At 44.7% G+C, this 12,871-nt stretch overlaps 2 protein-coding genes across 8 annotated transcripts in view; one reads left to right on the forward strand and one right to left on the reverse strand.

Moving 5' to 3' along the window:
* Positions 1-9,109, forward strand: part of SIK2 (salt inducible kinase 2) — a 31,964-nt gene extending 22,855 nt beyond the window's left edge. For 3 of the 4 annotated variants that reach the window (XM_065040301.1, XM_065040302.1, XM_065040304.1), the window contains 6 exons: positions 1,764-1,992; positions 2,545-2,829; positions 3,010-3,173; positions 4,179-4,295; positions 4,713-4,804; positions 5,377-9,109. In XM_065040301.1, the coding sequence (XP_064896373.1) occupies positions 1,764-1,992; positions 2,545-2,829; positions 3,010-3,173; positions 4,179-4,295; positions 4,713-4,804; positions 5,377-5,974 (1,485 nt within the window). In that variant the 3' untranslated portion in view covers positions 5,975-9,109. The remainder of the gene's footprint in view (positions 1-1,763; positions 1,993-2,544; positions 2,830-3,009; positions 3,174-4,178; positions 4,296-4,712; positions 4,805-5,376) is intronic. The other variant, XM_065040303.1, reaches the window with a different exon arrangement.
* The window catches only part of ALG9 (ALG9 alpha-1,2-mannosyltransferase), a 58,083-nt gene that overhangs the window by 13,168 nt on the left and 32,044 nt on the right, over positions 1-12,871 (reverse strand). The window lies entirely within an intron of this gene.

Consider the following 12,871-nt stretch of genomic DNA (forward strand, 5'->3'; position numbering starts at 1 on the left):
CAGAAGTCATTAAGGCTGAAAAAGATTGTTGCCTTTTAAATCACTGCCTAGTAAAAGCACAGCTAGTGGTAGTAGCTGCAGCTCTTCAATGATTAGAGTTCCTTCTGGCAGGGTAGAGTTCATCATCTTAGCGCAAAGTACTGTGGAGTTCATGGCCAGATCATTTGCTAATCCAAACTAATGTCACTTCATTGACCTTAGTGCGCCTCCTGGGTCTCGACACCTGCTGAGCTGGAGAACCCTGCTGCTTCTCTCTGCCTCCAGTAGCCTTTTCCTCAAAGACCCAGTGTTCTCAACCTGCTCCCAAGCATTAACTCTTAAGCATATGCTGCCCCCAAAACTCTGGTCTCCAGCAAGTTCTCATTCCTGGGTAACCTCTCAGGATAAACAGCAAGTCAAATACAAAGACCTTTAGTATCTAACCACTTGATTTGTACATTTCTTGTACGAGCTGGCACAACACATTATGCCTGTTTCCCTAAATTTAAGTATTCACTGAGCATCAAGAGTTCTCGGTAATCCAGATTCTTTTCCTACTTCTGTCTTGCATTTAACTTTCAACAGATCTGTCTTATTTGATCACTAATCTGCCTCTTGTGTTCCTTGCTTACATTCCAATCTCACCACAGTGTCATTAGTAAAAGAAAGATCAACCCACAAAAGTAGGTTTTTTTTCTTGTTCTTCTCAAATATATTTGTAAGAGCCCTGAAGACTCCTCATATACAGCTCCCAATGCAAAGGGTTCACTGCTGAGGATCTGGAGTAACCTACTCAGCTACTCATCCAAAAATGCCGACAAACGAGGACAGGAAGGTCTAATGGAACCTCAACTAACCATAAGCTTCCATTGCCAGCTAAAGCGATTACAATACCATGCGCTTAAAATTCCATCTCTCTGCCAACTTCATAATAAGCCAGCCCAAAGAGTTCCATTTCTGTTAGTTCTCTGTTGAATGGTGAACAGCCAGCAGGACCTTCTGACTGTCAAAAGTTATTACAACCGGAGCATCTCAAATAGGTTGTAGCAGTTCTCAGGCCATTTCTGGGACGAGGAATGCCTGTAAAACCTTCACTGGAGTCCACGTAAAACTGCAGCTCCATCTAATGGGTTTTATTTCCTGTAATCAGACTGGAAGACTCTGTGTAGGCTTTCCACACCTCCACAGTTAACAGACTTAAATGAATTCAACTAATAGGGTGTGACGGCTCCACAGCCTTACAAATACACAGTTATAGCTTAAGTCTCCTTAGGGAGCTAGCCTGATCCGTTTTGCCATGCAGCTGTGAGGTCTGTGACAATGCTCCGCAGGGTAGCAAAGAATAAGTGAAATACATGGCAGCTAGCAGTTAGAGCTTTTGTGAGGAAGGGGAAGAAGCTTAGAAGAATTACATTTATGAAGCGTATTATTATTATTCTCATGCAAGTTTTGTTGTTCTGCCTCATATCACATCAAATTATAACTTTAATTTCAACATATTGTATTTTGCCTTTTGCCAGCCAGGGGTTTGATTTCATGCTTGCCATTTGGAAGCTTTTATTGCTCACTTACTGGTTAGTTACCAACGCTAAGGGTGCGGCCCTGGTTCTCATCACTGTTTTAAGTAACTCCTTGCGTGGTCTTTTATAGCTAGAAAGCAAAAAAAGCATTTTCAGTATCCAGGCTGCCTTCAGTCTGCATGATAGGCCGAGATTTCTTGCACTTCAAGGTGATGCTCTGTGCACATAATTGAAAGCTGTCTATCTTCTCCATGTGCCATTTAGGTAAACGGCTGCCTGCTAGATCCTGTACCTCCCATGGCGATTAGGAAAGGATGCCAATCACTGCCCAGCAACGTGATGGAAACTTCTATTGATGAAGGAATAGAGGCAGAAGGAGAGGCAGAGGATGACCCTGCACAGGCATTTGCAGCCCTGCAAGCAGCGCGCTGCGGGAAGCGACGCCACACGCTGGCAGAAGTTACCAATCAGGTGGTGATGGTGCCAAGCACAGGTAGAGAGGTTTGCATGGACATCTCAAAGCTCATTTCCTGCTCTCAGCACCCATCTAATAAGGCCAGGATGAAAACCACTAGGTTTTAAGAGTGACAAGCACAAAACAGAGTTTCTTGGGTTTTTTACTTACGTTTGCTATAAAGGCCAAGGAAGAAAAAAAACCCCAAACCTGCTGTACAGACACTATAAAGCCAAAGCAGCAAATATACAGTGGTAAAGTCTGGCAAGTTGGCTTGTTCTTTTTCACATAACTAATTGTCCCCAAGCCATTCATCCTATAAAGATGTGCTGGCGGAGGAGGACAGTGGGGAAACGAAAACCTCTGGATTCTCAGGGATCCCGAAACCAGAGCAATATGATCAGTAGCAAATCCCCATTCTGGTACTGCAAATGTTAAATTACCATTACTTTATTAAACTTGATTTTTTGGTTTCATTTCCTCAAAGACAGTCACTGTTGGCAGGAATAGCTTGAGCCTGTGGCACTTCCTTTGCTTTGCTAAATTACTGCAGCACTTTCCTTTTATTCTGGCTTTTGGTTTTTGTCACAGGGAAAGTCTACTCATTGGATGAAAACTCATCTCTGGGCAGTATTGATTCAGAGTATGACATGGGATCCATTCAGAGAGAGATGAAATTCCTGGAAGACACCCCGTCATTGAAAGAAATGGTGCTAACTAACCAACAAGCACCCAGAATGACACCACCTTTCATAGGTCTGAGACCTGCCAATCCAGCCATGCAAGCGCTCGCCTTCCAAAAGCGAGAGACCCACAACCGCTCTCCTGTCAGCTTCCGAGAGGGGCGCAGAGCTTCTGACACATCCCTCACGCAAGGTAATGAGAACTGCTGCCACGACACATTATACCTAGACAGGGTAGTAAGTGGACTCCATGCACAGAAGCAGCAAGCCACCTTGTGACTTGGTTGGTACTCAGCTTACCTCCCATTTGCTGTGCTAGCCAGATAACGAATTAGCTGATCGTCTCACAAGGGTTTTGCTCACTCTTCTCCAGGAATTGTAGCATTTAGACAGCACCTCCAGAATCTGGCACGAACCAAAGGAATCCTGGAACTGAACAAAGTCCAGTTGCTCTATGAACAGATGGGATCAGAAGAAGAACCTCCCCTGACCTCAACTGCCACCCAGTTGCAGGACCTCATTAATAGCTCTCCACAGGTACTTCAATCAGAAATCAGACTCCATCTTTCAGGTGTTAAGGCTTTGGGACAGATAAGGAGAGAATAAGGTGTTCTGGGGATCTGAGAAGAGCTAATTTAGTGATAAAGTTCCCTCTTCTCCTTTCTGTCTTCTGTAGAATGGAGAATGGCCATTTGCAGGCTAGCCTTCACCATCCTCGTGGTGTCAGGGACCTGGCCCTGTTCGCTCTCAGAAACCAACATTTTATTATTGCTTTTAATCTGAAGGGTTAAAAGCAATAACATATTACCCTGTTGGAGTTAGTCTGGTATAATTGTTAAGAGGTGCAAGAGCCAAGTGATAATGGTTAGCCTGATTTGCATAGTGAAATGCTAAATAGTTTCTACCACCTCCCTGGTTAGTTGTTCCAAATGGAACAGGTCACAGCAAACAGGAATAATAAGGATGAAAACAGGTGAGAAGTACCTAGGCCTGTAAGCACCTAGTGTTGGAGAGGAAGCCTGCTAGTGTTAAAGCTGTAGCTCTAACTCCCTGATTGCTGAAGATTTGAGTTCTAACAACCACAGAGTTGTAACGTTTTCACAACGTGGTATTCTCACGACAATTAATTCCCCTCCCAAGTCACCACTCTCCAGGTTGCTAGCGGTGCCTCCCGCATGCGCATCCTCTCCACCCCTACTGGAAGCTTTTCGCCTTCCGTTTTGAAGCTGTGAAATGAGAGCTGTACGAAAGCACGTTCAGAGTTTGGACAGTTTTCTAACCCTGTACATTTGCTATTTCAGCAAATAGATTATATATAATACCGTTTTAGTTACAGATGCGAGCCCTTGCCATCTTGCAGCGCGGATAGTTCAAAGCTTTGTGATTTCAGCTGCACATCATGCAGCAAAAGTGACAAAAAAATCCACCAGAGACCAGTCCATATGGCAACTCTGAAACATCTGTCAGGGGAAATCCTGAAAGAAAGGGTTGAGGCAGAAAAGCCTTTTCTGGGGATGAAGCTTGTTCCTCTTCTCTCTGCAGGAGGAACCATCTCAGCAGCAGCAGGAAGCTGCATCTGCTTTCCCTAATGGTGCACATCCCCCATTATTACCCAGACGGCAGAGCTTAGAAACACAGTACTTACAACACAGGCTCCAGGTACTATACCTCCCCTCCACTCAATTAAACCAGCTGCTGTTACTACACAGCAGACTGACCTTTTAGATCCCATTACTCGGGAGAATCAGTCAAAGGCTAAATTAGACAACAGCCGCATTTGAAATTACGCTGTGTTTTTCTTTTGTCAAGACACTGACCCTAATTATGCAAAAATCCTACTGTATTACTGCTGGTTTCCTGCTTCCAACTCAGGACATTCTACGATGATTCTACTCTGCATGTAAGGGTTAGAAGCCAGTAAGCAGTAACGGCTGTGGTTTCAGACAGTAGCTGTGTTGACAGCTCCTGAGAACGGGCAGTTACACTGTCATAAGGCTGGACAATCCTTGTTCGCTTGCTTTCTGCACTGATGCATTAAAACAAATGCAATTGAAACCAGCACTGCTTTTCTTGCAGAAACCCACTCTATTATCAAAAGCTCAGAATACTTGCCAGCTCTACTGCAAAGAATCGCCCCGGAGTCTGGAACAGCAGTTACAGGAACACAGGTAAGAAGCTTCCAAGATACACAGATACTCTCAAGAGTAGTAAAGAACTGGAACAATCTCTGTCCATTTAGAAATTGTCTGAAAAAGGAACGCTTCACTTTACATTTGTGATTTCTTTTAGAAGACTGACAACATGTTCACAAACTTTTGTGCTACGAGCTCTTTATCAGCTGACACTACCAGGGTGCAGGTAAACTGCAAGCACTCACATCTTCAGCTCCCAAGTTCCACAGAGCAATGAAGAGCAGGCTTAAAATACAAATACAATCTATCTTATCCTTATGAAACAAAATTAAACAGTGCAGGGGTTTAACTTAATTGCACGGGAAAAATTCACTGTGCAATTGAAAACATTAGCAAAATGGGATCTACAAACTCAGACCCTGCCCATTTGCTGAAAGAAAAAGATTCCAGTCTGCTGTAAAATGTAATAAGCAAGATTGCCTGAGAATTTTCCAGTTCTGTACTTCACTCCCTTCTGGAACTGTGTGAGTGAGTAGCATGCAGGACTCATACTAGTGGATTAATACTTTGAAAGGCAAAAATAATTGCTGTTGATGTCCTTGATTCAGGCTGCATCAGAAGCGACTCTTCCTCCAGAAGCAGTCCCAGCTGCAGACCTATTTTAACCAGATGCAAATCGCTGAGACCTCATACCCACGGTCAAGTCAGCTGCCACTTCCATGCCAGGAGGAGCAGCAACAACAACAACAGCAGCAGCAGCAGCAATCAGCCCAGTTCAGCCTGCAGCAGCCTCTGAGCCCTGTGATGGAGCCTTCCTCAGAACAAATGCAATACGACCCCTTCCTCAGTCAATACCAGAAAGTACAGCTGGATCCACTGCCACCCTCCCGAATCACCAGCTCATCACGGTTGTCACCACCAGTTCAGGTGCAGCAGCCACCGCAGTCTTTACAATATTCATATCAGACTTGTGAATTGCCTGTTGTCAGCTCTTCGGAGCCAGACTACCCAGACCAGCGCCAGTATTCCATGGACCCAGCACAACAGAGCAGCGTAGCATTGCCCGACAGCCAGAGCAGCTCCGTGTCTCACGAGTCCCAGTCAAACTACGACGCGTTAACCCTCTCGGAGCTGCCTGGACTCTTCGATTGTGAAATGATGGAGACTGTAGATCCCCAGCACAGTGGCTACGTCCTGGTGAATTAATACCGTGGGGTGACTAACGTGAGAGTGGAAGACAGGACAAATGGAGAAGCATGTGAATTTTTGGGTTTTGTTCCTACCCCAAAGCTCATGGTAGTTTTTTCAACCCTTTAATTAACAGGGGAAATAAAAATCCACCTGACTGGGAAAAAAAGCAAGAGGTGGCAAGAAGTGTTTGGCCACTCGCTCCTCTTGCTGGGGGCAGGGGCTAGAGAGCAGTGCTGCTTCATCCCCCAAAGAACAAGTACATTTTAGAGGAAGGAAATAGCCCCTTCTAAAAAAAGTGGGGGAGTTTGTCGGCATTCATCTAACATTCACTTGGAGAAATGAGAATGAGTGCATTGTACTTCTTGGCAATAAAAGCAATAGTTTTCATTGAAATTCAGGGTAGATTTGGGTCTGCGCTGATGGCAACTCTTGAAACAGTAGGGTGAGGTGGAATTAAAGGAAAGTTGCACTTTGGCATCAAATTGCTGGTTAAGCTACTGATCTGGAACTACTCCATGGTAAGTCTCCAAGATCACCAGGCATCTCAGGCAGCCTCCCCTTCCTCCTGCTAGCAAGCAAACAGGATCTCCTAGGCCTGCTAAGGAACTCTTAATGGTCCACTAAGGGAAGTGTCTGAATCTCTGCTGACACCTTGTCAAAAGATACCTGGAACTGATACAGTGGTTTGTAGAGACCTCTGGGTGGGCATCAGAGCACTAATGGGAGAGCTAACAGGGAGACAGACGGTAAGAAATACCCTAAGAAAAGCAAGAGCTGCAGCCAATGGCACTTCAAAAAGGAAAACCCTCCGTAGGTAGGATTTGAAATTAACCCTTTTCGCAGGCATGGCCTTTGTGCAGGGCTCTGTCATGGAGAAGTTCTGATCACTGGAAAGGATCCATCTGTCCTTCTGTTGCGTATTAAAAACAAGCAAACAAACTGTGTTTTGAATTTGCAGTATGTGTTGCTGGTGGTTTATTGAGCTTTGTATATTTGGACAATTATTTAGGGTTTTAGAAGTTAAGGATAAAGACAATGAGCTTAAAAAAAACAACCCTGTGAAGTGATAGTGCTGTGCCTTTTTCAGTTCTTTATCAGCCTATATGCTTTTTTCTGAAGAAAGTAGACAATACCCCATTTATATCCTCGCTATAGCCAAAGTCCCTTCAGAGCACACGTTCCACCATGTGGAACATGATGTTTAACTTTCTTAGTGTTTTGATTGCTCGTGTATATATAACATTGAAAGTATTACAGCAATATTTAGCATCACCAACTGTTGATGTGCCAACCATTTCAAGAAATACTAAACTCAACAAGCAGTTGTGTCCCCAGAACTTTGAGTATGAAAGGCGAGTCAGAGGAGGGTTCTTTAGGAATCTGCAGAATGTTTAGATGTCTAGTTTCGGTTTTGGCTGTAGCCGTTAAGGACATCACGGGATGACAGACAAACGAGGCTCACAGCCCTTTTCTGAGCAAACATTAAGCACAAATGCAGATCCATTCAAGCACAAAGAATGGCAGAGAAACTGTGCTGCTCACGTATGTAGAAAACACTGTTTGCTGGAATGTTTGGTGAGTTAAAGTCTTTGATATTACAAATAATGACGGTGCAGTCACCAAACTCAAAGTTTGGGTATCAGGACATGTGGTCAGTGAAGAATTTGAATTGGTTGAATGGGTAGCAGAAGGAAGAAACAAACAAAGTCCTTCTGGTATGTTGGTTCTTCTGTATGTGTCAAATCACAGATCCTACCAAGCTAGAAAAAGGAGTTGTCGAAGCTGCTATCTTTTCCTTCATGAGAAAGGTGAATAATCAGCCAGCATTTACAGCAATAAGACCATATTGAATTGTGGACTAGTAGGGCTTTAGTCGCTGCATCGCGGTCTGTGTGAAGGAGGGAAGGGTTTCACAACAGACAGAAGGCACCTTGCTTCCTATACAGTACAATGAGAGACAACTCCTGCTGCTACGTAGCCTGATACTTGTCCAGTTGTGCAGGTGGACTCAATCCTTGAGTGCTCAGCTTCTGCCTCTGATATCACAGGGATTCTCGAGGCATCAGCGAAGGAGAGTTTAAAGAACAGGGATCGCATCCATACACTACTTATGTGACACAAGGTATAGAGGGCTAGAAAGCTCTGCCTTAAATAGCTGAGATTCATTGTGTCATTTCCCTTCAAAAGGAAACTGATCTGACACAGTAAATAGCTATAAAACACAGAAACCCCTATGATAACTTACGTGACTAACAAAGGGAGAGCTTGATGAATACCAACCATAACAGACCAGGCATTTCGCTACTGGGGGGAGCGTAAATAAGAGGCAACAAAGAGTCCTATCCTTCCATTCCTTCTTGCCTACATAATAAACACTCTCTGGAATTTCAATGTCTGACCACGCACTCGAGGAACCATGTGGTGCAAACTGCCAACAGAACACACAAGGTGGACGTGCTCCAGGAGCTGGGTCACTGCCGGAGCTGTAACCGCTTCCTTCCCCGTCCACCCCACAATACTGTACATTTCAAGACTCAAAGATAAGAACAATTCTGGTCTTTAGTTCTGCAGTTTGTTTATCAGGATGTGCCAACTAGTCTAAGCTCGTTTGAGCTTTGCAGTGCTGGTACGGGGGAAGCTACAGTGTTTTTAATGTAGTTTAGACTGACTCTTCCCCTCAACCAAAAGCCTTTTTATCATTTCATGTGATTTCCTTTAAGCCAATTAGAATAAAAGGCTTCTAATATGGCAGAGTATCCATTGGGCACCACTTCATACTACTTTGAAGTGGCTTTTTGTTCCAATCCGTTATGTCTAACGTTAGAGAACTATGTACACTACTGTTAGCATAATTATTAGCTTTATTATCTTGTATTACAGACTCCTTTGAAGAGACTTTGGTGTGATGTATATGGGGTAAAAATTTCATATGGAGAAAAGTGCAATATGTGTGTGTGTGGTACGTTCTTTAATGTATTTTTTTAAGGAGTTAGAGGGTTTAGTCTCTGCTTTGGGATAATGCACTAGTTTTGTGAGCTCCAGTTTGGCAAGGTCATCTGTAGTATTTACATGCAACTGATATGCTGGACTCTGTAAAGCAATTACAGTGTATTATTACAAAATAAAGAATATGTGCATTTCATTTTTAAATATCTAGTGAGCTAAAGCAGCCCTCGCCACTCTTGTGTTCTTAGCAGCCCCTTTATTATATTGAGGCTGTTTTCTCTGAGAGGCACCAAGCTACCAATGGCAAACAAGACAATGAATGTCCACTGCAAAGGCTGAATTTTCTAGACTGTCATTTTGACATACTTGGGGTAGTCGATACCACTGATTTTTGAAGGCAAATATGAACGGACAAAGCATTCTAAAAGCCTCAACAACAACAAAAAGCGCTGCATTTCTCTACTGCCTGCTATGCCATGGAGTTTTAAAACACTTGAGGAACAAGCCTCCAGCACAGGTAAGGTCGTCTGTCAGTGCTGTATTGCTTTGACTTTGAAAGAGCAAAGTTTTTCTTCAAAACTACTATAGTTTTTGACATTTTCGCATGTTAATCACTATACAATATCCAACAGGTGATACAAAAGCGGTTTGATGTTGATCACATAATGCTAAACCCTAGGAACACTGTGTGAAGGGGATAGAAGGAGTCCATCACGATTTTGCTGGTAACGCAATCACAGCGTGCCACTGTGCCATTCCGTGCTGCTCCGAGAAGTACCAATCTGGATCGCACCAGGAAAAGCAACTTACAGAACCATCTGCCCGAGTTCAGGATTATTATAACGTAAGAAAGAAATGAGATTTTTCTTTTAGACATCGTAGTGAAAACAGTTTCCCAAGACTCCAAGTTACTATGAAATGTTTTGAGAAACCTTTAGACTGCCCCTCCGGACAAGATACCAGTAATGCTGTGCCTTAATCTACACGTTCAACCATGGCTGCTTTCTTGCATACGCTGCTGACTCCTAAAGTGCTGATACAGCCTCGGCCAACGATCCACGGGAGAAGGTGAAGCTCTGCATCTGCCCGCATGCCCCGCTTAACCAGAGACGCCAGCCAAAGATCAGAGGATGACTCAAGCTGCATAGCGCCAGGGACTGTTAGTCACTCCTTCCCCAACAGCACCGCAAACAGGCTGCTACGGGACACGCAGCAGGAACGCAAACACGCGTTCCCTTCGAGACAGCAGTGAAAGCAAAACCAAAGGTCACACCATAAGGGGTTACCTCAAATAACCTCAGGAAGACACCCCCCACCGCCACCTGCAGTGGGAAGGCGAAACCCTCCTTATCCCATTGGAGACAGCAGAAAGCCCTCCCGCTCCCTGGGATCAATTCTGACTTACACGCCAGGTCACAGCCTTTAAATCCCGTGCAGAGTTGCAGAGCACAGCATTCCTGCGCTGGGCCTCCAGCCAGCAGAGCTTTCCTTTTCAGCGCTATCGGGCTGACAGCGCTCGTTTGAGTCCCTGGCAGATGGATCAGCAGCGAGTCTGTCACGGGGACACAATACACGAGGCAGCAGCCACTATCAGGACAGTTTATGCATGGGGAGAAAGCAGAACGCATACACTTCTGCTGATGAGGCTTTTACAATCTGACCGCGGCTTTAAAACCATGTCTGAATGCAGTGCATCGCTGTGAGCTCCAGCCCCAAGCAACAGAGCAAAGCCACACAGAAGCCAAAGCGCTGTCTCAGGCCACAGGAGGTTTTATCTCCTGATTAACTCTCCCTTGTTTTCATTGGGACCGCATGCTTTTTAGATTCAGTGCTTGTCCTTTGTCCCTTGTCAGCTCAGCCTTCAGGAGATGAGATTCCCCTCCTGCTGTCTAGAGAAACAGTGACATGAACATGAGGACTGATACAAATGGAGAATGAACACCCAGGTGTGAAAGTACTGAAAGGAACAAAGTGTGGGAGAAGGGCTTTAAGAATAGAAGGTGTAGGTGGCATCTAGATTAAGAGGACATTCCAATCCCAGCACATGGTTAATCCTGACAGCTCACAGAGTAAACGGGGGGTAGAAAAGTGAAGCAGATAGAGACGAATCCCTCTTGGCTCCTAAAGGGGTCAAAATGTACATCTAAACCCATCATCTCACCGCCAATCTATGGAGAGCCCCGAAGACATAAGGAGGATGCCATAAGCATCACCCCTGTCTTCCACTTTAATGGCATGTTCTCCTAAAAGGGTCACAACACGGAGGAGAACAGAAGCAGAGAGCTGCAACAAGAAAGCACAACAGCAACAGATAATCAGATGTCAAATACTGAAGCTGGGAACGCAATGTAAGATGAGACTTGCAAGTATATTTAGCTGCCACTACAGAGGATGTGACAATTCAATGCTAATATGACAAGCGGGGGGTAGAATGTAATCTCGTAATCTTTGTATTTTCTAATGAGGGAGTAGAGCGTGACTAATCATTGATAACACCCTACATGTGAAATCGAAGCAGATTTAAGACTGAGTAAAAATTATTGCAGAAATTAATTGCCCCCTCCTCCTGGACATTCAAAGTTCAAAGCTGGAATATTGTGCGTAACTTCTGTAGCCCTGACCCTGATGGGGACAATGTACAGGGAACGTTGCCAAGCAGGTCAACTGAGCGTAGAGAATTGCAAGTTAAGACAACAAAAGCGTGATTTTTGCTGATTGCGATTGTTTTCTCACGGGAACACTATATTGCATGTTTGGAGTGGAGGTCAGATGGCAGAAAGCTCGTTTTAAGTAAGATGAGAAGAAACTTCTAATTGGGTGAGTCTGACAGGGATTCAGCTGTGGTTTAGGCACACAAAACCTCAAAGGAGTAAGAATCGGGGAAATAAATGGAGAAATAAGGTAGATTTAGCTGCTAAAGCAGCAGCCAGCCTGGGGCAGACGGAGCAACCAAAGGTTGTCACTTGCGCACAACAGAAACAACAGGACCAAGGCAGGTAGGAAAAGGAGGAACCGAAAAAAGGGACATCATGACATTTTACACAGCTGGAACGAGACAAATTAACTAGTGTGGAAAAGCATAGATAGGAACAGGTGCCAAGAGGTCGGATCCAAAACTGACGCGTGCAGAAGAAGAGGCAAGACGAAGAGGAGTCAGCCCTGAGCGGACAAAACCAGCCCACGGTAACGAATGCTGTCTGGCAGCGATTCCTTTTTCAGAGGTGGAATCCTATGGGAGCAGCAGGAGACTGTTGTGTGTTCAGGGAAAGGAGACTCGGGCACCAAATCTCATATTTCCAGCTCTCTCTGTCCGCTTTTCCAGGGCTTTCCAGCAAGGATTCCATACAACATCCCTCGTGGGAAGGCCCCGCTTCTCATACAGCTGTCACTCAGTGTTAGGCAAGAGTTTAAATATGGTGGTTTGAGAAGAGATCTCTTTGCTCAAAAAGGTGCTTAAACGTGGTCATTTTCTGCAAGGAAAATGCCATAATACGGTTTTATGTAACAGTCCCCGCTGCACTGACTGATCAGCAAATAAAGGCTACAGTGTTTTGATAAGAATCCATGTGGTGTTGCTTTGCAGAATAGGAGCAAAACGAGTTGCAAACAGAAACCTAATAGAAGGTTTGTTCCCCAGATACTCACAAATGGACATTTACTTAGCTGAAAATTATATGCCAAGTTCTGGAAAGGTCAGGTGCATTTAGGGAGCTCATAAGCTCTCTGCTGCTTGTCTCCCGCAGGCTGCTATAGCGGAGGGAAGCTGAGAGCACGCAGCTGCTGACGTCAATAGGGTAAATAATACCATGTTCTGAAATCACCTGGGTATGCATTACCCTTCCCACAGAGCCCGCTGAGCACACTGTGCTGCAAAGCAGTCTAGGAAGCCCAGGCGCCTGCTCGCATGGAAAATACTGTTATACACCAGTTCAAATAAATACCCGCCAGGACCACCACTCCCCAGCC

The sequence above is a fragment of the Columba livia genome, chromosome 24 (assembly GCF_036013475.1).
Source record: "Columba livia isolate bColLiv1 breed racing homer chromosome 24, bColLiv1.pat.W.v2, whole genome shotgun sequence".
NCBI lineage: Eukaryota > Metazoa > Chordata > Aves > Columbiformes > Columbidae > Columba > Columba livia.